The 24,542-nt window shown below is 40.2% G+C and overlaps 1 protein-coding gene across 2 annotated transcripts in view; it reads right to left on the reverse strand.

Moving 5' to 3' along the window:
- DGKI (diacylglycerol kinase iota) overlaps window positions 1-24,542 on the reverse strand; it is a 377,484-nt gene that overhangs the window by 73,667 nt on the left and 279,275 nt on the right. For both annotated transcript variants that reach the window (XM_054692700.1, XM_037514044.2), the window contains 4 exons: window positions 18,772-18,851; window positions 15,773-15,817; window positions 2,178-2,247; window positions 166-206 (listed from right to left, as the gene is read on the reverse strand). In XM_054692700.1, coding sequence (XP_054548675.1) covers window positions 166-206; window positions 2,178-2,247; window positions 15,773-15,817; window positions 18,772-18,851 — 236 coding nt within the window. The remainder of the gene's footprint in view (window positions 1-165; window positions 207-2,177; window positions 2,248-15,772; window positions 15,818-18,771; window positions 18,852-24,542) is intronic.

Raw genomic sequence — 24,542 nt, forward strand, 5'->3', positions numbered from 1 at the left:
GGTCCACAAGTCACAAAACACATGAAGGCAAATTAAAAATGCATAGTTTAGGCTACAAACACATTCCAAAATTTGTAAATGCTTCAGTTATTTTGCTGGTAAACTTCACAAGATCAGCCGCCAATAAAATTTTTCACTTTCATAAGTCCACTCAAGAAAACTTACCTGAGATCTGTCTATTCGATAAAAGCGATCAGCAGAAGTTGCTAGGAAATAAAAAATTTATATGACATCAGAGTGTACTGTGCCTGGCACCAACTTTCAACTTTTTCTCCTCCTATGTCAGTCAAAGGCCTTGCATTCCAGGCATGCTGGACTATTGGCCAGTCCCTGACTCTATTAAGCAAACCTCAGCTCTTCCATGCCTCTGCCACAGCTACCCCACTGCTTAGAAAGCCCTCCCCCCTAGCTCGTATCCACAGCTTACTTAGCTTTTAAGGATCAGCTCATATGGCTTCCTTAGTCTCAACCTCCTATCCCTAGACAGAATTCCTTGCTCCGTGCTGTATGCACAGTTACATTAGCCAGACTTCCTAAGGCAGCAATTCTTATTTTGGAAAAGAGCTTGAAGATACAGAGCCAGGAACCACATCTGGCCTTAAAGGAATCATTTCATTTTAAAATTGAGTCTCTAAGCTATGTCTGAAGAAAGTCAAAATAGCAAAACAAACAAACAAAAACCATTTAAGCATTCCTAAAAGAGACTGACTACATCTGTGGTTTGAGAAAAAAAAAAAATTTGTTAAGTACAAATTTGGGGTTTCTAAAATCTCTGATTTTTCTTAATATTCAAAAGATTTCTATCTTCCTCCTCACTTAAATCTATCTAACAGTCTAAATATTATAAATAGATTTCCTACAAAGTACTTAGTACTAGGAGAAAAAGTTAAAATGCAAAGAATCAATCATCATCAAAAAAATCATAAATATTTAATGAGCAGTTTCTGTGCAAAAGGAACTGGGCAGAGAAATAAGACTTTCATGATCCCTGCCCTCTAAAAGCCACAGGAGAATAAAATCTGCCTAAGAAGGACTTAACTTTACCGTGTTCTTTTGTAACCATGGCTAAAACCAACTTTTAGAGATTTTAAACAAAATCATTTGCAGTAAAAATATTAACCAGGTTAAGGCCATCATCAACTTTGGTCATTTTATTTAAGGCTCTATACAGAATAAACTATATAGAATGCTTCCTATCAATTTTCATAATTTTCTTAACTGGAAGTTGTTCTTCCAGATACAGGAAAATAAATGATCGTGTCTCTCAAACACTTGGGAGTAGAGAAGGAAAAGCAGTGTAAATTATCCTCTGCAGCAGTTGACAAGCCATTAATGAAAACCCACATCATGATTTATGTGGGTTAATCTCATCTGGACACAACTGCTCACTTTCATAATATGGCCCCACTCTTACAGGTCTGGTCCTACTCTTACCCACATGTACATCCTGTCAGATGCACACACAGATAAGCAAGTGAGGTGTACACTGAAAACCCTGTGTTCACATCAACAAGAGCGAGAACTGGATAGTAGCTACACCAGGTAGCAGCTACACTGGGTAGTAGCTATACCGGGTAGTATGCAAGCAGCAATGTATTGCAACATGGGCAGATGGATAAAAAGAAGGAGTAGGTTGCATCTAGGGAATGAGCAATAATTGATATGGAAAGTGAGCTCATTAGCCAATCGGAAAATAACTGAATTGTTACACATTCAGTGGATCATGCTCTGCAGGGCAGATGTGAATGCAACTAAAATTTTCTACAGTTCACAAAAATTTATACCTCATGCTGAGAGGATGGATGGGTCAATGAAAATAATAGGAGAGTTCCATAGTAAGCCAACAAGATACAAATCACTACCTATCCCAAGATTACTAAATCCATCCAACAGCCCGAATTTAAGGCAGGCACTCAGCATTTGTCAGGAAAGCTATAATGAAAGGAAGGGTCAGCTCGGGTGATGTGATGCTGAGAAGTTCAGTCCATTGGCCAGTTTGTGTGGTGGGAAGTGATTTCAGGAAATTGCGTGGCATCAAGTCCACATCATTTGATTGATACATACCAGTTATGTGGAAGCCACATGAAAGGTTTCTGCATCATCTAGAGGCCATTCTATCCACCAGTACCTTGCTCTGCTGTGCCCCTGGGCCCTCCATGAAACATAGAAACACTCACCATCTAGAAAGCACCACCGTGGGGAGAGCCTCTGAGCTGACAGTGCCCTGGGAAATGAGGTCTCGTGGTCCTGGAAAGAGAGACACACATCCTTGCAGCTCCCTCTTAATGACCGAGGGACTCCCCTGCCTGGACCCTCCTCCATAGCATCTATTTCTAAGAGTGAGCATTTCCCCTGAACAAAATAAAATGATTTGAGAAATCAAATCATATCTATTTTATTAGAAATATAAACAGCGGCCCTCCTTAGAAATATATTATTTTACACAGAAATTTTTAAAACAACACCCACACATAAATTTCCAGGTAGTTTTCAATTATTCCATTAAACATTTATACATTAGGTAATACGGGACATTTCCTCCTTGGGGCCATTCTTTACAATTTGTGAAGCTGAAGACCTAGCGGCAGCTGGCTACCATCTGTATTTTGGTTCTCCACACAGTATGCCCAGTTCTCCTACTACAAGAGTCTGTGCTTATCCTCACTGAAAAAAATAAAAAGCACATTCTAGTTGACAAGGCATTCTAGTCCTGACTGATAGGGAAACTGAAATCACTGACAGAAATGAAACAAACGAGGAGGGAGGCCAGGCCTCTGTGGGGAAGGTCATGGGGGTTTGACCCTTATCAGGAGTCACAGATGTTCAAACTTAGGGATGCGCCCTGGGATGCAGCTGGGTTTGTGTGACCTTGTGTGCAGAAGTGGACGGGAGAAGGAAATGAGAAAAACCCAGGAAAAGTAATAGGAGAGCCGACCAGAGGTTGCAGGGACGTCCTTGGGGTTTAATGAACACTCCCCACTGCTGCTGACTCCCAGGAAGTGTCTCTGCCTGCACCAGCGGTTCTCAGAGGGTGAGGCCCGGAACAGCAGCTTCAGCTGGGGCTCCTGTGATTCTTGCAGATTTCCAGGCAGCACCCTGGAAACTTCCTAAGGGTCAACTGAAACCCTGGGGTAGAGCCCACACCTTCAGGTGAGTGTGGTGTATGCCAGAGTTTTAGAACCATGGGCCCAAGTAAGATTCATGTTACTACTAGAAATCTTGGGTATGCGGAGATTTTAATATGAATGGATACTGCAAATTAAATAACTGATAGAGGAAAAATTGGTCAGGTTGACACTAAAATTTACGTTATAGAGAGTTGATATAGCAATGAATAATGAGATATATATTCTTTTTTAAACTGATTTTGTCATCTGGCTGGTTAAGCTAAACGAAATCTTGATGTGTGCTCACTCACTATTCATATGAGAATCACTTTTAACATTTTAAGAATTATATTTAGACTCATGCGATATCTTGTTTGAAAGGAAGTTACGGCTCTTTAATATATTTTTATAAAACATGTAAAGCTATCAACGTGTGTGAGTTTGGTAAGAAATCAAATTATAAATCAGAGAAATGTAATTATAAAGCAAAAAAATCTGAAAGTGATTGAGAATATTTAGCGGCAATTATGAAAATAAAGAAAAGTATTAAACACAAATGGTTGTCTTCTCTAAGAATAAAGAGGCTTAAACACCAAGGACATTTCTGATACTAAATGTGCCATTTATGTAACAGAAGCATCTCCATGAAAAAGGGAGGTTCCATGCTTTCTGCCCCCCCCAATGAGGGGCGGAGCTGAGTGGCCAGGTGGAGCTCTACACAGGTGTGCTCAGAGGAGACACAGGAAGAAGGGTGTAGCTGCTGCTCGGCCTTGAACTTCACCAGTGACTTGGGGGACATGGAAGCAGACACATGGAGGAGACACATGTTGACACTGGAAGAGACATGTGAGAGATGGGCGGGGGGGAGCTGACAATGGCACCCATTACTTTGATTTATACTTTGATTTTGCTCCTTTCATCCTAGACTTTTCTGGACGCTTTTCCTCTTTCTATGGTTCCCCGCCAGAAGGTGCCTCAGACATGTAGCAGGCTGTGGGGCCTTGGTGGCCCCACTTTGGGCCAAGCCTGTTTGGCTAGGCACTTACCCATGTGGGGCATGCTTTGTCATTATGTGGTGAATGGCAGGGTCCCTTCAGAGCATGCTAGTCTGGGGGCCCCGCCTAGGTCCTGTGCTAACAGGGACCAACATGAAAAATCATCCTAATTCTCCCAGGCAAAAATTGACTCTGAAAAAACACAGAAACACTCGACTTACATTTAAAAACTCAAGAGCTATTTCTAGAATATTCAAATTAGAGAAAAATGGATGTTCTTTAGTATAACTTAACAAAATACAGACCTATTTACAGCCTCAGTCACAGATTAGCTTGCTTAGGCGGGCAAAGTGATAATGATATTGTAATCCTTTTTATGTGCAGTTGTCTGTGTGGCTGCTTTTATTCATTTATCAGACTTCATCTATTCATTTATTTTGCTCATTTTCTGCTCATTTATTTACTCTACACTTTGATCCACAAGGCAGCTGCTATAACTCAACTTTCTTGAATAGGTTTTTTAAGGCACAGACTTCCAGTTGCAAAATGAGTAAGTCATGGGGACATGACAGAGATCACGGAAGCTATATCATGAACACTGTGCTGTTTCTTCAGAAGTTGCTAAGTCAGATTTTGAAAATTCTCATCACAAGGCAAACACCTTTATAACAATGCATGCTCATGGATGTTAATATACAGATATCTCAATATATACAAATATTGAATCAGTACAGACACACCTGAAACACTGTTCTATGTCAACCACACCTCAAGTTTATAAAACAGACGTTTTGTTTAAAGAAAATGTTGATTGCTCTGTGAAAACACACTGAATGCCACTGAGCTCTTTGAAACATCTTAAATGGATCCAAGTGGGTCTTCAAAGAGATTCAACAGACCTTGAACACCCTGAAATCTCAACAAATATGGCATCTCTGTGTTTTGATCTGAGATTCCCCAAAAGATTAAAAAGCTACTTTGATAATCAAACATTTAGGAAGACCCTACCAACAAAATGCTGTAACAATATCCAAACTCACAAGGATAGAAATTCGCACTTCAAAGTCACTGATGACCATCTCCCAAACAACGGAAACTCTGAGCTCAGGGCTATTCTCCTGGTAATGGGCCAAAATCAGGCCAATTTCTACATGGATATTGTACATAGGATTCAATGAGCCTTTTGCTTATTTCTACCCAGGGTCTCAGAATAAAGTGCCTGAACTTCTACTTAAGTTTATCTTTAAAAAAAATAGACACAGGGAAAACACATACTGAGTATTGCATTACCTGAATAACTGAAATTAAACAGTACTTCACCAGTGAATAGTACAGGAACCTCATGAAAATATGTCTAAAAATATGTTTATATAAAAATATATTTATGTTTAAAAATAACTGGATATTTTTCTGATATCTAGGGAGAACACAATTCAATCAGAGGCCTGAATTCTCCAAATTGTCTTGCCTAAACTACCTGTGACTCCTCTCCCCTCCTATTTTGAAGCTCTTTAGCCTTGCTCATTGAAAAATAGGAGCTCTTAAGGGGACAGATATTACTATGAAGTCTCATATTAAAGGGCATTGAATTTCGAAGCAAAATGTAATTAACGTCTATCCAACATGGGTAAGACTTAAAATGCAAGAGAACTAAACTACTTATTTTAAATGTTTACAAATCAAAAAGATATATAAAAACATATATATAAGTGGAGTCTAAACAAAATTTTCCTCTGGCATCTAGTTAGTATTTGTGTGTGTGTTTGTTTGTGTGTGTGCACACACACAAGATGATAGTTCATGGTATGTCTAAAATGTAAAACATACCCACCAAATATACAATAATCTATAAAATGAAAAACAAAGAAATGTTACTAAGCACAAGTAACTACATCTACAAGTTCTGAGAGAACAGGAAGGCAAGAACAGGCTAGAAAGAGGAAATCTGGGAGGTGGCTGATTTATGAATGGGACAAAAACATAAGGCAGCAGATTGTACAGGTGCTGGTGGGAAGGGCACACGCTTGGACATACAACCATTCTGAGAGATTTGGGGCCAGTCTCTCATCTGTCCTCTCTGTCTTAGATGCCTCATTTGGGAACTAGAAAATGTCCAACATGGTGTCTGTTGCAAAGGATTCCTTTGTGTAAAGGATTCCTTAGAGAAGTAAATGCAGCACAGGAGAAATACGTGACTCCTTGGCAGGTACGTGTTGCCATGCAAGTCTAGTTTGGCTGGGACAGCCAAGACACACAAGTATTTTCCCTAAAACAATTCTGGCTCTTAACCACATGAGGAACTCATGGGACAGAGGTCACATTTCAGGCCAGATCATTTAGATGGTGCTGCTTCAAACAGCATCATTTTATCCATCCATGTATTTGTGCTCAGATTCTGACTTTTGGAGAAAAGAAGTGGACAGATTTGTATGCACAGTCACAAAAAGGAATGACAGCAAACAAAGGCTGAAATCATACCATCTGTTGGTTTGGTGTTCATAGGACTTGGCTTAATCAGCAGTCCAAGGCCTTCTTTCAGTTTTAGAAGCTACATAATTGTCTTAAATACAGGGTATTGTCTTCTGCTCCCATGTTCCATTGCCAACAGCAATATTTTTCCCACCACTTTATTTTACTGTCCTCTCCCCACTTGATACTATTCTCCACCCAACAGTAACTATGCTTAGTTGCTATTAGCATAATTTTACCCCAATTATCTTTTCTCTTGCTGATTTGGGTTGTTAGTTGTCTCACAGCTACACATTATTCTTATTGTTGTGACACAGTTAAGATCAGTCTTTTCAAGGTATATTTATTAAAGCTAATGAGTATGAGGCATGCGATTTGAAGGTCACAGAACAAAGTGGGACCGTGACTTCTGAGGTGGTACTTAGAGGCTGCCTGCATACTCCCAAGGTCCTCATCAGCACCCAGAGTTGAGTTGCTCTACGTTTAATTTAATAATTTCAATGTCTTTTCCTAAGGGATGGCGATTTTAATTACAATTTTCATTTATTTCCCAGTGATCGTGAAACACCACTGATTTCAGGGAAAGGATTTTAAGTCTACTGCCCAAAGAATTTGGGTCTGGTTAAGAGGATAACGGAGAGAGTAAGTGTTGGGAAAGCAAAGGGAAGACTCGATGTTCAGTCAAGAAAACCCTTTCCTTTTAAGGAAAGGAAATGTCTGAAATTTGGGGTTGATGAGCTTTGACCGGAGCAGGAGTTTTCAGAGTCCTGACACTGAACTCTGGCTCAGATGTGCCAACATAGAATGACATACAATCACACATTCTGGTGACAGGTCCGTTACAATGTCAAGGAGAGCACATGACTCGTGACTCATTCATCCTTCCTTTGGTTTTAGGTCCCCTCCCTACAGCTTCTGTCCTGCCTCATCTCCACCGTCTGGCCTTAAATTCAATGAAACAATCATCTCAGCAAACTGTCAACTATGCAGTGAATAACATTTTGGTAAATGATAAGTTTTCCATCATCTCCCTCCCTTTACAGTATGTCCATTTTTTTACTTGTGAAATTTTCCATAAACACAGCTCCAATTCAGTATTCCTTGGTGGTTCTATATTAAATAAAATGGAGACTGTTGGTTTTCTTATGTCATTTCATCTACTCACTACTCTCTATCTGGGGAAATTTCCTCAAGTAACATACCAATGGGAGAAATGACTCTGCAGAATTCATAGAACTGTTCTTCTTGGTCTAGGGGGTCCTGTCACTGCCACAGGGTTCATCCAGAAGCATTAAGGCTACAGTCTCATTTGGTAAGTCTATCAAGTTATTCTGATGCTTATTCTTAAGCCATGTTTGCTCTGTCATTGGGAAGGCTGTCCTTATCGATCTTTCCTACCATCTACCCGATTATTCTTTCAGAACCTCTTCTCCGGCATATAAAAGTGAGCCACAAGAGAACTGCTGCTTTGAGAACTTAAGCAAACTCCCAGAAGTCTCCAGTTAATAAATGGTAGCACTTCAGTTCAAATACAGTCCTCTTTTACTTCAGAGCTCAAGAACTTAACACCACCAGGTTTTATGTCTTCTAGAGGAATTAGATTTACTTGCTGTTCTAAGGATGGGTGGAATTTGTATAGGTCAACTTTGAGAAAAAAGACTTAGCCCAAGCAAAAACATGAAGCAAGCAAAAGCTAGAATGATCTTAACTGCTAGGTAGACATTCCTGGTTTTCAAAGAATTTCCATAGTTTCATTTTTTATCAACTGTCAAATTAATCTTCCCTATTTCTTATCAGACAATTCACTTTCTGGTAACTCAGTATGTTACCTTAAATTCCCAGGTCACCTTCTCTCCCATATGCCCATCTGCATAAATATCCCAAGAGACCATGCTATAGCAAAGGATCGATTCAGACTTTCAGCATGAATTTAATGTAGTACACATGCTCATTTTCAACAATAAACACCTGCAACATATAATGTTGTAATGCAAGGCTACATAAATTAAAAAAAGAGAATCCCACTGAAATACAGCAATCACTGGGAAACATGAAATGACAATCCAGGGACAAGGAACAGAGATGGCAGCCACAGAAAGAAAATTCTGCTTTAGAAAGTTAGATGATTTTGCTCTATGTGTTATATGATTACAATTCCAAATCTCTAAGCCAAACAATCATGGCTGACATCAATAGGTTGTTTGGCATGTATCATGGTTATCATCTCTACCAAATCTGCACAGTGATTCTTGTTGCAACATTGTTTACAAAAATAATGACAAAAACTATACCTAAACTGAATGTCCATCTATAGAAATAGGGTTAAATATACATAATACCATACAGCAGTGGTTTTAAATGAGTTAGAGCTTTATCAGTAAGATGTAATGCTATGGTATATTGCTGTTAAAAATGAATTGTGGTATAATGTGTATAGCATGTACATAAAGAATGTAAATCCATTTTTATTTGAAATACAAATAAGACCCCACATGTGTATCCATGCATGCCTGTGTGGTCACTATGTACAGGTGTAGAGAAAAGTAAGAATTGGTATCAACCAGAAAGGTATTTTCCTAAGGTCCACTTTGGATGGGGAATTAAAAACTAAGCAGAAATCTACAGTAGTATAGGTTGGAAATCTAAGATAAGTCAAGATTACAAAATCCAAGAGACTTTAGGACACAAGTAGCTAATGAAAAGTCAAGAGAATAACTTGAGGTATTTATATCAAAGACAAATGCATGTCTGAATGGGTTAAAAATGGAGCAAGAATAAAGAAAAGCAGATTTTCAAAAAGGAATTCACAAAAATGCAAAGGTCCCTGAACTTCTTCACAATCTTATGTTTAGTGAACACGACATAATTATTGTAGCTCTATGTACTCAGGCTTCATGTATTTCCTGAATCTTGTCTATCCACATGGACACAGCTGAAGTGATTATGCTCAGTGAAATATATCAAAAGGAAAAAAAAATATATTGAATGATATCACTTATAAGAAGATTATAGGGAAACCCAACAAAGGACCAAAAAAAAAAAAAAGTGCAAGAAAACTAAAGATCTGAGGAATGCAGCAGGGGAGGGGTAGAGAGGGGGTCACATGGAAGGGAATAGCACAAGGGATTGTGGTGAGGGTTCAAGGATGATGTGATGGTAGGAGATTTATGGGGAGTACAACTGAGGAGAGAAATCAAATATTGTACAAAAATGAACAATGATGTAAGAAAAAAAGTTAAATCAATGAAAAAAAATGTGATTGTGTAAGTGCAGCTACATTTCAGGAGATATTCAGATTATTACCCAAGCAGAGCTACCAGCCATCACGTGGACAGCTTTCAATGCTAATGGGAGGCTACTAGTCTCCTCAGTTCTCTCACACTGCATAATCAAATCAGTGATTCATCAACGAGATAGGATATTTGACTTGTTCATTTTTGGATGTTATTTTTCTTCCTATAAATGGTATGATTTAGATGAAGGCAATTGTGCAACTTTCGTTAATAGTGTAGGTGGAATGACATGACCTTTTACATATCACAGTTCTTACTATTTTAAATATAATAACTCTAAAATTGTATGCACTTTAAATGAAGAATATCAACAAATACAGCTCACTTCAAAAATCCCCCCAATATGTGAGTTTTCATTTTTGATCTATGTTAATGGAATACCTGTGTCTCCTGCTAAAATATAGTCATATACACAAAAGCAAACCTGATATTTCTCTCACATATATGTATACATAGATAATTTCTGTCAGTCAGCTGGCATGAGTTATATAAAGTTGACATGGAAATTATCCAGGCCACTACTTGCCATATATATATATATATATGGCAGATGTGCCCTTAATTTATATTCAATTACTCATAGCTGATGCACACATAATTTAATGATGGCACAGCAGCCCCATTATACACTCCACTAAGTTTTCCAATTAAACGATATTCGCCCAGCATTTAACTCTATCTTCACTGTGAATGAAATTCCCTTTTCTTTCATAAAATTTAGGGAAGGTGAAAGCAGAGATAAAACAGATATCCCTTTGAACTAGGAATCCCTGTTCATTTAATAGAGTCCAATCAATAATCACTTTACTTTTAAATTTCTCTCTTGTTTACCTATCCAAATTTTTCACCTGCCTGCTTTGAAATCCCTAATGCCCAACCCATCAAAATTCATTCATTTTTTTTCTCTTTCCATCACCAAGTTGTACATCCATGGTGAAGAGATCCACTAAGGATGGTTAGAAACATGTGTTTACACATCTCCACCCACCACTAATCCCAATTAATAGACCCGTTAATGTAGAATTTTTCTTTCAAAACTCTTTCCTATTTAAACCTGTTTTACACAACCGTTACAACAGAAGAAAATGGAAATGGGGTGGCCATTTCAAAAACCAACTCTGATTGATGAAGAAATAGTAATGTTGCAGTAGAAGATGGAAATGAGAGTTATTCTAACATTTTCAGAGTCTTTTTCTGTGTGTGAGAAAGTCCTTCATTATCAACAACTCTGTGTGTGTGTGTGTTGGCAGTATTGCTTTCACTTGTAGCTGCAAGCAGATTTCACCTCAGGCAAGTCCTTTAATTCCTCACTCCACCTATTTTTGACAGATTTGATCTAGTCCAAATGAAAGATACTCTATGAAGTTCCTTGCTAACCTCTTCCCCTTCAGTAAGGCAAGACAAATTAATTCCCAGAATAACTCCCTAATACTTGTTTCCACCCATCCACTAAAAGACTTTTCTAGAATCTAGAAAAAACAATTGAAGAGGAAAAGACTTCAGTGAAAGGAAGTAAGAACAGTCAGTATGATGAGAAGGGGGATAAATCAAATATTTGTAGGAAAATGCTGTTTTCCCAGGACTGAACTTTGCTGGAATGACACAGGCCCGTGTTCTAGAGATGGTCAGGTAGGTGTGTGGGGGAAAAAGAGATCATGAATGAATGCAGACTCAGATCTGGTCAAGAGTTTTTTGTTTATTAAGTAAAAGACTTCTCCAAAAGATAGGAGGTTTTGGAAACGACATTTACTTTGAAATATTTCAACCATTCTTGTGTTATTTTCTTTTTTTTTTAAAGCAATTTTTTTTTAACATTTATTTATTTATACAAGCACTGGGTACAGTCAGAAGCGCAGGAGGGTGAGAGAATTCACCAGAGCCAGAGCGGGGAGCAGAACAGGCAGACTGAAGAAGTACACTGCTGAGGGGAGCAGCGGGCGGCAGGAGAGGTCTGCGCGCCATGTGGGACCCTCGCCCGGCAGCCGGGGATCGAACCAGCGCTGCAGAGGCTGCAGGTAGCTTTGCTACCCAGCGCTCAACCGCTGCGCCACTGGGGAGGCCCTCTTGTGTTATTTTCAATTAATTCTCAAAGAAGAGGAATCACCTGGGCAGATCTATTTTTGTGCCTTCTATTGAATCCTATCATAGTCATTAAAATCTCAAATTATTAGCTGGGAATCTTTTTGAAAACACACTCTTGTGTGCCAACCATGTCAGCAGCCCATGAAGCACTATCAGGGGGTAAACAGGGAACCTGTCCACAAAACCCTCCTTGTTCATGGTTCCATTGCTTTCGGGGCTCTGTTTATAGTATTTCACTGTATCAATGCCCTTCTATTTTCCGCCACTATTTTTTCTCTTCCTTCTCCTCCTTTGCTCTCCTTTCCCCTTCCTCACACTCATCTTACACCTGCTGGTGGCCCTAATATGTGCTGGGAGTCACAGCAATGACCTAGAGTTTCTCAAGCTTCTTGCTATCGACATTTGCGACTTGCTAACTCTTTGATGCTAACTCTGTGCATTATAAGATGCTCAGCAACATCCTTAGCCTCTACCCAACAGATTCCAGCAGGACCATCTCCCTTAGCCATGATACCCCAAAATGTTCAAATTGCCAAATGTCCCATATTCAGGCAAAATCTCCCCCCAATCAAGTCCACTGAAATGATTGCCTCTGCCTCTATTCCTTGGAGAGTTTGTGACTTGGGGTAAAGAAGGGATATAATGAAGTCCAGAGAGGGAGCAGAGAGGAATTGTTCTATAGCAGGTGGCCTCAAGATGCATCTTGATTGAGTGGGTAAGCAGAGTCCAATTTCTTTATGAAATCTAATTTATCTGTCAAGCTCAAGAATATCCTGACACTGCAAGCTCGATGCATTTTGCTTGTCTAACTTATCAGTTACAGCTTACATGAGATGCCATTAGGATAGAGGGGCCTTTGTATTTTGGCCTCAGAGATGGTGTAGGCAGGAGTTTTCAGCAGGCTATAAATACCCAACTCATTCCTGTATTATCCATAATGCCTTGTTAGGTTAACTCAAGGTGTCACCTCTGAGTATGAGTGCTTTGTTGGCAATTCACTATGAATCTGGGAAAAGAAACCAAAGCTACAAAACACTTAAGTGGATAGGAAGCTGCCATCTGGCTCACTAATAAGGTGTACTGGGCTTCTGAGACCTTTCTAAATGCTGGTTTTCTCTTGAGTTTTTTCCTACCCTTAGAAAATAGCTAAAATACCAACTGCAAATTACTGAGTTGACAAGAAATTCTCAAGTTTTCCAACTTCCTGGCATGTGTTCATTGTCTCATGGTTAATTCTCCCAGCTTATGGAGAGGCACCTCACACACAGGACATGCATGGAAGGCACCTGCTGCCCATGTTTCCTATAGGTCTTTCACCTATGGCACCCCTAACTCCCACTGAGACAGCCTGCAGGTTCCATTTGCTGTTTCTGCATTAGGAAACAGAAGACCTAGTATTACATTTCCCGCCAGTTGGTTTGGTCACTTTCTACTTAAAACTAATGGCGCCTCTATCCCCTCTATCTCATAAGCACCACCAGGAAAATACAGAAATCAACAGCCATGTTCTTAGCCTTGCAACTGCATTTGACACATTTCATTACCTCTTGGTTGAAGTAGGTTTCACTCTTGGCTTTCATCAAACCACCTTCCTGCTTTCCAGTTTTCCTGTCTTTGTCTCAGTTTCCACAATGGTTCTTGGCTGACTGTTATTTTGCACTAGTGTTGCACCTGATCAATCAGTAGACACAGATATGACAGTGGGTCCCCTGATTTATCTAAACTTTTCTGGGGTGTTCTTCTCTAGCCTCATGGTTTTAAGTGGCATCCATTTGCTAATAATTCTTAAATTTCTATCTCCAGGCGTTAACTTTTCGGTGAGCATTAAAATTCATACATCTGACTTCCCACTCACCAAAACTACTTGGATCTAATATCAAAATCAGCGCAGGCAAAATAGCACCGGTCAGCATTCCTCCCAATCCATCCTCCTCCCGCCTACCTGGGACCCCAGCAAGGTGAGCCGGGTCTCTTCCCCAGCTACTCAGTCAGTTCTTTACTCTGCTCAGGAAGCTTCTCCCCACTCGGCCAAGTCAGTTCTGACATGGTCTCTCCGTTAGACTTCCTGAGCACATCCCGAGCTCCGTAGGTCCTCTAGTCCAGGCCTCCCTTATCACCCAAAGGCCCTTGCTCTTTGAGACTCTGTGAGCTGGGTTATGGGTGAAGCCAATCCTAACACTCATCTTTATCACTGCATCCTGTAAGGCCAGTGCTCAGATACTTAGGAGGGGACACTTAGAATGCAGCAGTTTCAATACTAGAGTTGGATGGGACTGCAAGTAAACAACACAGTAAGATTTTTGATATAGTCAGAAAAGACCAGTAATCCTTCTGCATGTTTTTATTCTCAAATAATAAATGAAATAAATATCTTTATCATATGCTGCTGTCCCAGCCATCTCCTGATCTCTGTAGAGCTGTTCAAACCTGGTATGAAGAACACACAGCACAAAAAAAATCCACATATAGAAACTCACACCAATGTGATGACCTCAAATGAGCCAGGATGCCAAGACATTTACTTAGTTGAGACAACTACTTAGAAGGAATGTTTGAAATGCTTTGATAAAATTGCAAAGACTTAAAATGTCCATGCGTAACAATAATAAAGTCTTTTTAAGAAAGACTCTCAATAGCTACCAGTGCCATTTCTTAAAGAACAGAGATCAGTTCTAGTTTTTAAAGGCACTACACTTTAAAAAAAAGTAAAATTACACCCAATTATACCCAGATAATGACTTATCTGGTGTAAGCGATGTGAAGAATGCTGTGCTCTATCTAAAAAATAAAGTGAAATTTGCCTTTTAATGGTTGATTAAAAAACAACACAGTCTCAGAACTGATCTTCTCAATGTAAACACACCCTAAGTGGATTCTCATCCTTTCTATTGTAATAACATAGAAGAAAGGATTCTGGAATAGTGGGACATTTTGTCTGAAAAAAAACCCACACAAACAAAGAATACAAGGTCATTTCTGTCATTAAGCCCCAGGATAATTAGGCTGCTTTGGCTGAAGGTCCAGGGTATCTCTTAGTAGGGGGAGAAAGCTACATAGAAAGTGACAAGGGATAGGGTGTTCTTTTATTTGTTGGTTTATTGTTTATAGGAAAACATGGTAAACTGGTAGTTTCAGGTGTAGCAACATAGATACCAAAACCTAAACTGGGTGCTAAAGCTTGATTTATAAATTTAGACTTTGTTAAATCCTTCCGCCACAGACCATGAGAAAGGCAGTCTGGATTGACCAGATCTATTCAAAAGGCTAGGATGCACCAGCCAGAGTACATTGTGGAAGGCTTGTCCCATAGCTGTGGGAAGTAGGGAGTTCATTCCTGATGCTGAAGGAGCAACAGAAAGCCCTGACCACTGATGGTGGCCTCTTTGGACCAAGAAGATATCTCATCCAGAAGTGAAATTGACAGAAAAGAGAATAGAGCAGAGACTGGAAGAAGAATAGGGTATGGAGCATGAACAAGTGGTACAGAACTCACCCTTGACCTCAAGTTTTTGCTTGTGTGACCCAACAGACTATCTCTGTTGATCTAGCTTGAGTTGAGTTTTCAAATATTTGTCACAGAGAGGATTTCATTGTATAATCTTTTCTAAATGATCTGGGAAAATAGGCACAGCCCAAACTTTTGCTAGACTAGCATTGTCCAAAAACAGAAAAATGTAAGCAAATCAAAATGCCACGTTCCCTGGGTTCTCAGTGTGAAGTCCATCCCTAGGGAAGGTGCGGACTCCACTCCAAATGAGACAGTAATTGAAACATGGACTCCTTTTGTCCATAAGGTGAGAAACAAGCAGAGTCAATGATGTGTTACCTGGTAATGAACTCTCTGGGAGCCAGAAGAAACTGACTGCAGGTCCTAATGAGAAAATGGGGGGAAAATCCATATCTTAAGATTAGTTTGAACAAATTGCCTCCACAATTCTATCAACTGAATTCCCAATTTAATGTTATTAGACTCATCTGGAAAGTATCTACTTCACCCACATTCCTCAAGGTCAAACAAAGACATAATGCCAAAAATAATAAAAGCACACCAAGATGGCCCAAGAGAAGAAAGGTCACCTGGCTCTTGAAACACAAATCCCAAATAAGATGAGCAGTGAGTGATATATTATAATTTTAAGGACAAAGAAGACCAAAAGTAAGATACAGGCAATTTTTTTATATATACATGGAGGTCATTTTTAATTTGCCTCTGAACTTCCGCTTGTTAAAAAAAAAAAAAAAAAAAGCTTCTGAAGTGCCTTTCGGCACTTAACATATTTATTGATCTTAGACTAAATGCATACTGTCTTGGTAATTGTGTTTATTATGATAAGATGCTTAGCAAACACAAGTTTCATAGACTGCAAGGGGAAAAATCACTGGCCACCACTGCATTATCACAAAGTGAAAATTATCAGGGGTGAAATTAATGAGGTTGTACTGGCAGGCTGTGAGAGCCTGGCTACCTTTATAAAGTTTTCTAACTAACTTGTCCTCACTGTCATATCCCCCAGGCTTCTTCGGTAATGAGGATACAGATTCTATTTACAGATGTCATCACCTTTGTCCTTCTACCTGCTTCCCAGAGGGCTTTATTGACTGAATCTCTGTGCCTAATGAGTTTTAAAACTTTTTCTGTTTATTGGAGTTTGCTATTTCATTTTTAAAAAGAATCCTACTTTCAGTTGAATATTGGTGTGATGGAAACCAACTTATTAGCATGCCTAACAAAGTCAATTCATCACTCATGTTACTTTGTACTGCAAAATCTTAAATTACCCAAGTATTATATTTAAAAATAAGGTTTGGCACCAGTTATAATTCACTTTTTTTTATTGTAGGTTAGTTGAATGAGTTCTACAACAAAATGCTATTTTTTTTTTTTTTGGAAAAATGAGATACTGTATGTATGTTCTACGAGTCCTGATTTGGACCTGAGCCATATGCTAAAAAGTTCACGAATGTTAAAGTTAAACTAATTCCTGGTAAAAACAGCTGAACACAGCCATAGTATAAAATGTGTCAATTCATCTCTCACTTTGTAGTCAAAATTTGGCATCTATCTCAAGGTACTTTTTTTTTTTTTTTGGTGGGACCCTTGCCAGTGGCCGGGTATTGAACTGGCGCTGCAGAGGCTGTGGGCAGCCTCGCAACCCAGCACTCAACCGCTGCGCCACCAGGGGAGGCCCTATCTCAAGGTACTTTTAATTTACAACTCCATCTTTTTTTTTAACAATTTATTTATTTTTATACAAGAACTGGGGTACAGGCCAGAGATGGGGGGGGGGGTGAGAGGCTTCACCAGAGACAGAGTGGGGAGCAGAACAGGCAGACTGACGGAACACACTGCTGAGGGGAGCAGCGGGTGAGACGGGAGAGGTCTGTCCCGCCATGTGGGTTTCTCCCTGGCCAGCTGGGAATCAAACTCATGCTGCAGTGGCTGCAGATTGCTTCATAGGTTGCATCTTAACCAGTGAGGCCCTACAACTCCATCTTGATGCTTAATGGTGTTGAAGAGGAAAACTGATAATTTTTTCACAGGACTTTATGCCTCTTACCTGAAAGTATTTCCACCAAGAGAAGTAGACTCTAAAGTGGCTGCAACTTGAAGGAATTTTATTTTTTTTAATTATTTTATTGTATTTTATATATTTTTACATCATTTTTCATTTTTGTACAATGTATGCATTTTCACCTCGATTACAGTCCCTGTGAAGTTCACACCACCCAGTCACCTGTGATCTATCACCATGGCCCCGCCCATGCTATGATCCTACTCCCGTCTCCGACTCCCCCTTCAGGTGTCTCTGGTTCATAATTGTCTGCTGATTTTGATTTTTACTTTATTATAGTTCCTTGTTTTTCCCTGATCCCTTATTTGGATCCTCTACATTCCTCCTATAAGTGAGACCATCCAGTATTTTTCTTTTTTCTTTTTGGCTTATTTCACTGACCATGAACCATGAAGGGATTTTAAACACTAGGGACCTTCTTTGTGATATTCCTTTAAGTGTAATGTGGTGTCTGGAAGACAGTGGCTCATCTTGGGGTATCTATCAAAATTGCCCAACAGCTTTAGTAATACAAATGTCTAGGCCAATCCAAGGAAACTGATGTTCATGGGCATCTTTCATGAGGACACAATGATAACGAAGTAGCTACTTATGCATTTTGCCATGTGTAGCCTGGATAATGATGACTCCCTCAAGTTTTGTTGCAACAACCCAGGACACTGAAATACGTAGCGTGTGTGGGTCTCTTGGCCTTCCTGGGGCTGTTTAAATTGATGGGAATGTCAGACCAGGACCTCTTTCTTTGTCTTTCTCTAGGGTACCATCAGTTGAGAAAGTTATCATAGAGCGATTGATTACTCCTTTGTTCTGGCATACTTCCTATGAAACACAGAAAGTTTTTCTTTCCTATAAAAGTGACATTTAAAACCAAAATCCAGCTAGATGCAAAACATTAAATAACTCCAAATCTCTGTTTTCCTTCATAATTTATCATTGCCTTTTGAGATTCTTAAAAAAAAAAAATGCAGGTTTGATAATCTGGGGGGAAAAAACAAAAACCAACAACCCTGGAAGTTCTAAGCTGTCTTTGTGGAACATTCTAGAACAACATCCTGTTTTCCCATTTCAACCCATAAGGAAGGAAAACATCAGCATGGGTGTGGGGAGAAGACAGGGCATATGCTTAAAAGACAAGGCTGCCACACTTCCAATTCCTTCCCGAATGCATAATTTCAGAAGCAAATCTATATGGCAGGTAAATGTTTTTTAAAAAATGGAAAATGAAGCAGAACAAACAGCTAAGAGAACTCACCTCCTGCAGGCGATCTATGTACATACGGCAAGTCTCCAAATCACAGTCTCCACGCACAACGAGAATGCCCAGCGGGATGGCTAGGGGGCGAAGGACAGAGAAAAGTCAAAAGTGACACATCTGACTTGGCTGTATCGCTGTAAATGTGTTTCCTTATGGTTCAAAACAATCTCATAAATATTGTTTGCATAGATACTTCAATTAAGAAAAATAGCAGCTTCTCCCTACACCGCCTTTATGTTTTCGAGCTGTTTCTGTAGTTGTCACAGGTGCTCCTTGCACGATCCATGCTGTCCCTGCCTCCTGGCCTTCATTTCATTATGTCTTATGTGAAATGAAGTGTGATGTCATGGAAAGAGCATACTGGCAGGATGGGGCAGCTGCTCACAGCCAGCTGACTATTTGCACTTGTGTTTGCAAGAACAGGTGTACCAGGGAGAGAGGGCCTCCCTGGTGGCACAAGGGGTTAAACACAGCACTATGAAGCAATCTGCAGCCACTGCAGCATGAGTTCCATCCCTGGCCAGCCAGGGAGCTACCCACATGGCGAGCAGACCTCTCCTGTCTCGCCCGCTACTCCCCTTAGCAGTGTATTTCAGTCAGTCTGCCTGTTCTGTTTCCCACTCTGTCTCTGGTGAATCCTCTCACCCTCCCATGCATCTGGCCTGTACCCCGGTTCTTGTATAAATAAATAAATCTTTTAAAAAAAAGAAAGAAAAAGTAGAAATAAATGTAACATAGACTATATTAAATATATGAAGTTAGCTATTGGAGAACTATAGGAGAGAGAAACTAATTCTTGCCAAAAGGGTAGATTTTAGGTTATGGGGCCTCATTGGCCCTTTTACTTGAGGGAGAAAGGATGGTTAGAGAAAAAGAAAAAGTTTGCTTCTCAATGTTAAGTCCTAGATTGGTTTCCCTGGGAGATCAGTACCACCACCCCATTCCTTTAGCTTCCCAAAGTCATCTATATAAGGCTTGAAAGCAGCACTCGTCTCGTGGCCTGTGAATGAGGACAGACCCTGTCACATTGGGATAAGATTTGTTCCCCTTCACAACCCCAGTGCCTGGTAGAGAAATGGTCACTACTCACTGTAAGTGTGTAAAGGGTGGAAAGACAACAGGACGCAGGAAGTCGAGCGCAAGTCTGCCTGAGTGTGAAAGAGGAAAACTGACAGAAATGCTAAAGTGAACTTCCCGCGCAGTGAAAGCAGTAAGGGTTAGAAGCAGAGGTGGACAGTGTGCACCGAATTGGAAATCAGTCACCTTTGCCGATTCTTCCAGAAGCTGAACACGGAAGCCAATGAGCAAAAGAGCAAGGAACCCTAGTCACCTGAGCGCTATCAGCATCACTGTTCCTGATCTTCATGACTCATCCTATTTTGCCCTGGATATGTGTATGTGTTTGTGTGTATACACAAACATGCAAGTATAAGATAGATGTATGCATGTATGTATAAATACGTTTGCATATATGTAATATGTGTGCAATGAGCGCATACACATATACCTGTATGTATAGGCACACATCTATACCTATAGATACATACACATGTTCATATATAAATAAAAATATATGTGAACAGAACATACATGTGTAAAGGAAGTATTTCAGAATTAAAAATAAGTCATACAAGTTCTCTGCAGTAACTGATCTTTAATGATGCTGATGTCAAAGTTCATGCATATCTTCAAAAGATGTTTTCTCAAAAGAAGTATAACTCAGTATCAAATAGTGACAAGGGGGGTAGAGAAGTAATCAATGACTGCCACGAGCAAGCCCTCAAATGACACCAATTGTAGCAAATCACTTGTAGCAGCAACACCAGGCAGAGGAGCCTGAGGAACCCCAACTGCATTTATCTGTGCATTTACATAACAAGTAGCAGGCAGATCTGCCTTATTTGAGCATCAGAAGGCTCTAGAACAGCCCTGCCCAACAGACTTTCTGCATGGTTCACTGCAGCAGCCGCACACCCCATGTCACGGTCAGTACCTGACATGTGGCCAGTGTAACCGAGTTGCTGAAGCTTTTAACTTTTCCGGTTTCACATTTAAATAGCCAGATGTAGCTAATGAGCATTAGTCCCTGAACAACCAAGAACGTGAATAACACAGGGCCAGATGCTGTATATGTCAAAACCACCTCCAAGTTGGGCACAGTTCCAGCAAACGAGACTGCTTCTCTCTTTGTCCACTCAGCGGGCCCAGATGTGCTGCTTCCTCAATTCCAGCAAGAGCACAGATGATTGCGGGAAAGTTTATTTCCTTTACTGTCCTATCAGTGCCCTTGATTCCTCTGCCCATCCTTCCATTAAAACTTACTCTCAGCAACTTCTTGGTACCTGGGTCCAAATCACTAACAGTTGGATTGCTCCTCCAAGAGCAGTGAATTTGAGCATGTTTGCAATGTGGACTACCTGATGTTGGGGCTGAATGTCTACATGCACCCACATTCATTTGCTGGAGCCCTGACCGCCAAAGTGAAGATGTTTGTGGATGCCTCAGGGTTGGATGAGGTTAGAGGAGTGCAGCTGTGGTGAGGGGATCAGGACCCTCACAGGAGCCCGTGAGCCTGGTGGCTCACTCTCTCTCCCCACAGCAGGACAGGACGTGATACAAAGGGACCCTCTGTGAGTCAGGATTGCAACTCCCATCAGACACCAAACCAGCCAGCTCCCGAATCTCCATTTTCCAGCCTCCAGAACTGTGAGGAAATCTCTTTCTGTTGTTTTAGCCCCTAGACTATGGTATTTTGTTATGGCAGCTTAAGGCAGAAAGTGATAAAGCTGTGACAAATTTAAATACAGAAACAGGGAAGTCAGTCTGGCATTAGCTGTGTTCGTCGGGCCTGAGGAAATCACACTACCAATTACTCCTTCCCAGTCAAAACACAAGTCCTGCCCTGGCTCCTCCTCAGACTCCCGGGGGGCCTCTGCTAACCTCCTTTTCCTAGTTCTGTTTGTATAAATGCCTCATAACCCAGAATGTGATTACATTAACTGGTTGAGAAATCCATTATGTATTTCACATGTGCATGCTCTACATTTTATGTTTGAAATAAAACGCCAACAGGTCACACTAATTAATTTTGTCTTCAATACTTGAAGTTAGGACTACTTGAACTCATTCTGCAAATTTATGCCAAACAGCACATAAATTAACACTATTTATATGCAGCAAATTCAAAATTTTCCAGCAACCAATCTGTAAGTGTACTCTTTTATCTATAAGACACTTCTAAGGCACACATCTATTAGAAGAAAACATAGGAAATAGGATGTCTAAAATATGTATTTCACCACCAAAGCTAAACAGAGGCAAGGAATAGACCAAACTCAGGTATCCTAAATAGGGGGATTGAATTGCCCTAAAATTAAAAAAAAACAAAGGTTTAAGAATTATTAAGCGATGGGCCTCTCTGGTGGCGCAGGGGTTAAGACACAACCTATGAAGCAATCAATAGCCACTGCAGCACGAGTTTGATTCCTGGCCAGCCAGGGAGCTACCCACATGGCAGGACAGACCTCTCCTGTCTAGCCCGCTGCTCCCCTCAGCAGTGTAATTTGCTCCGTCTGCCTGTTCTGTTCCCCGCTCTGTCTCTGGTGAATCCTCTCACCCCCTGCATCTCTGGCCTGTACCCCAATTCTTGTATAAAAATAAATAAATCTTTTAAAAAAATTAAAAAATAAAAGTTATTAAGTGAAAAATGCCAGTAGTTTTAAGAAAATGTGAAAAAAATATTTTCCAAAGTTGGAGGTATGCTATAAAAGACAATCGAATGATTTACTTAAGGAAGCAAAACAGTACTGAAGACCAATTATAATTATTTATTAATTACTTGTTTGGGGACCAACGCTGAGATGAGTGCCCATCAGTCCCAGGGGGTGCCCCCCCCACACACACACCCCGTGATGGGGTGAGCCTGAGTTGTGTTGAGGGTAGTAACATACAGTATGTTGGCAATCTGGGGTCAATGAAGATGCAAACTGTGCGAGTTCCCAGGGTCAAAAGTGCTGGGCCGGGAGTTCCGAGGGCTCTCCCCAGGCTCTGAGCTGGACTCTGGGGAAGTGGCCATGGAAGGAGGGGGAGGGGGCTGAAGAAATCATGTCTTATAACAGCGAGTCAGCCTCTGCTCTAGAAAAGCCAGGTCGGCCACCACAAGCCTTTCATGGGAAGCTCTGGGAGCCAGGATCCAATTCAGACTGAATTTAAAAACACACAATCTTGAGTTCTGTTACAGAAGCTTCTACTTGATACATGTGATGTAATGTGATAAATTTAGGTGGAATAAATCTGGGTAGACAGAAAAATGATAGTAATGATTATATGATATGATAGCGGAAAAGAAGCAAGAAGAGGGGCAACAAGAAGAGGGAGATTTTATTTTTTTATATATTTTTCACATCATTCTTCATTTTTTTTTTTACAATGTATGCTTTCTCATCTCAGTTATAGTCCCAGTGAAATTCCCACCAGCAATTCACCCATGTACCAATGTAAAAAATATATAAAAAATAAAATTATTAAAATTAAAAAAGAGGAAGAGAAAGGAACAGGAGATGAAGATAATTTACCTATGTAAAGAGTGTGCTAGTGCTATTGTGTTTGCAAGTCTTCGCCACAACCCTAAGAGATGGAAATCACTCTTCCTGTCCTTAAAATGAGGAAACTGAGTCTCAGAAAGTTTATGTTTACTGTCACCGCTCAGAAAGTTTATGTTTATGTTTACTGTCACCACCACTAAATGGAACACTCAGATTTCATCCAGATGTTTCTTACTCAAGAGCCCCTTTTCTGTACTCTCCCTACTTTCCCATGAGAGTTGGCTTGCACAGGGAGTCCTGACTTCCTACCTTTCACCACTGGACTCAGAGAGGTGAGTCCTAAAAGCAGTGACTGAGGACCGAGGTGTGAGGACGGATTCGGAAGTATGGTATTTAGAGCTACACAAGAATGGGGGAGGGCTGTCATCCCGGGAAGCAGCACTAACACGAACACCTCTGGCCTGGACAAGATGCAAAACAGCGGGACTCGGAAGCTATGAGCAGAGTCAGACATTTTCATGGACACGCTTGGCAGCAGTGTGATCACTTTTAAAGTCTCCATACAAGTTGGAAGGGATCATGCTCAGCAAAATAAGCCAGAAAGAAAAAGAAAAATACTGAATGGTCTCACTCATAACAGGAATTTAGAAAACCTAAATAAGGGACCAAGAAAAAGACTAATTGCAATAAAGTAAAAATCAAAATCAATAAGCAACTATAGACCAGAGACACACTACAGTGTGGGGCAGGGAGAGGAAAAGAGGGATTAGGGTCAGAAAAAGAGGGTAGAAATTGTATGAGGAATATAACCAAAATGAAAATGCATACATGATGCAAAAAAAAAAAAGTCTCCATACATCCTCCCTTTTCAATAGGCAGCTTCTGATAGAATGGGGTCTTACAGACTGAATCTAGATTATCAAAACTATGGGCTGGCTTGCGATGAACTTGTCTATAACTTGGACAGGTTACATGCTTTATAGAGAAATGTGGCTATAAAATTGTAAACAGGATGATAATCTTCATGGGGACAGTAGAGAAAACAAGGTTACATCAGACTTTAATTAGATTTGCTTTGTTGTTAAAATCACTGCATTAGAATTTCCAATATTAAACAGAAAAGCTAATTGAAGGTTGTCATCAACTCAAAATGCCACCCATATTCTTACTTGAGGTGTCAAAAGTCCATTCCATCAGATGCACAGATACTCAAAAGTGCCCCCC

The sequence above is a fragment of the Talpa occidentalis genome, unplaced genomic scaffold (assembly GCF_014898055.3).
Source record: "Talpa occidentalis isolate TD23 unplaced genomic scaffold, MPIMG_talOcc4v2.1, whole genome shotgun sequence".
Classification (NCBI taxonomy): Eukaryota; Metazoa; Chordata; class Mammalia; order Eulipotyphla; family Talpidae; genus Talpa; species Talpa occidentalis.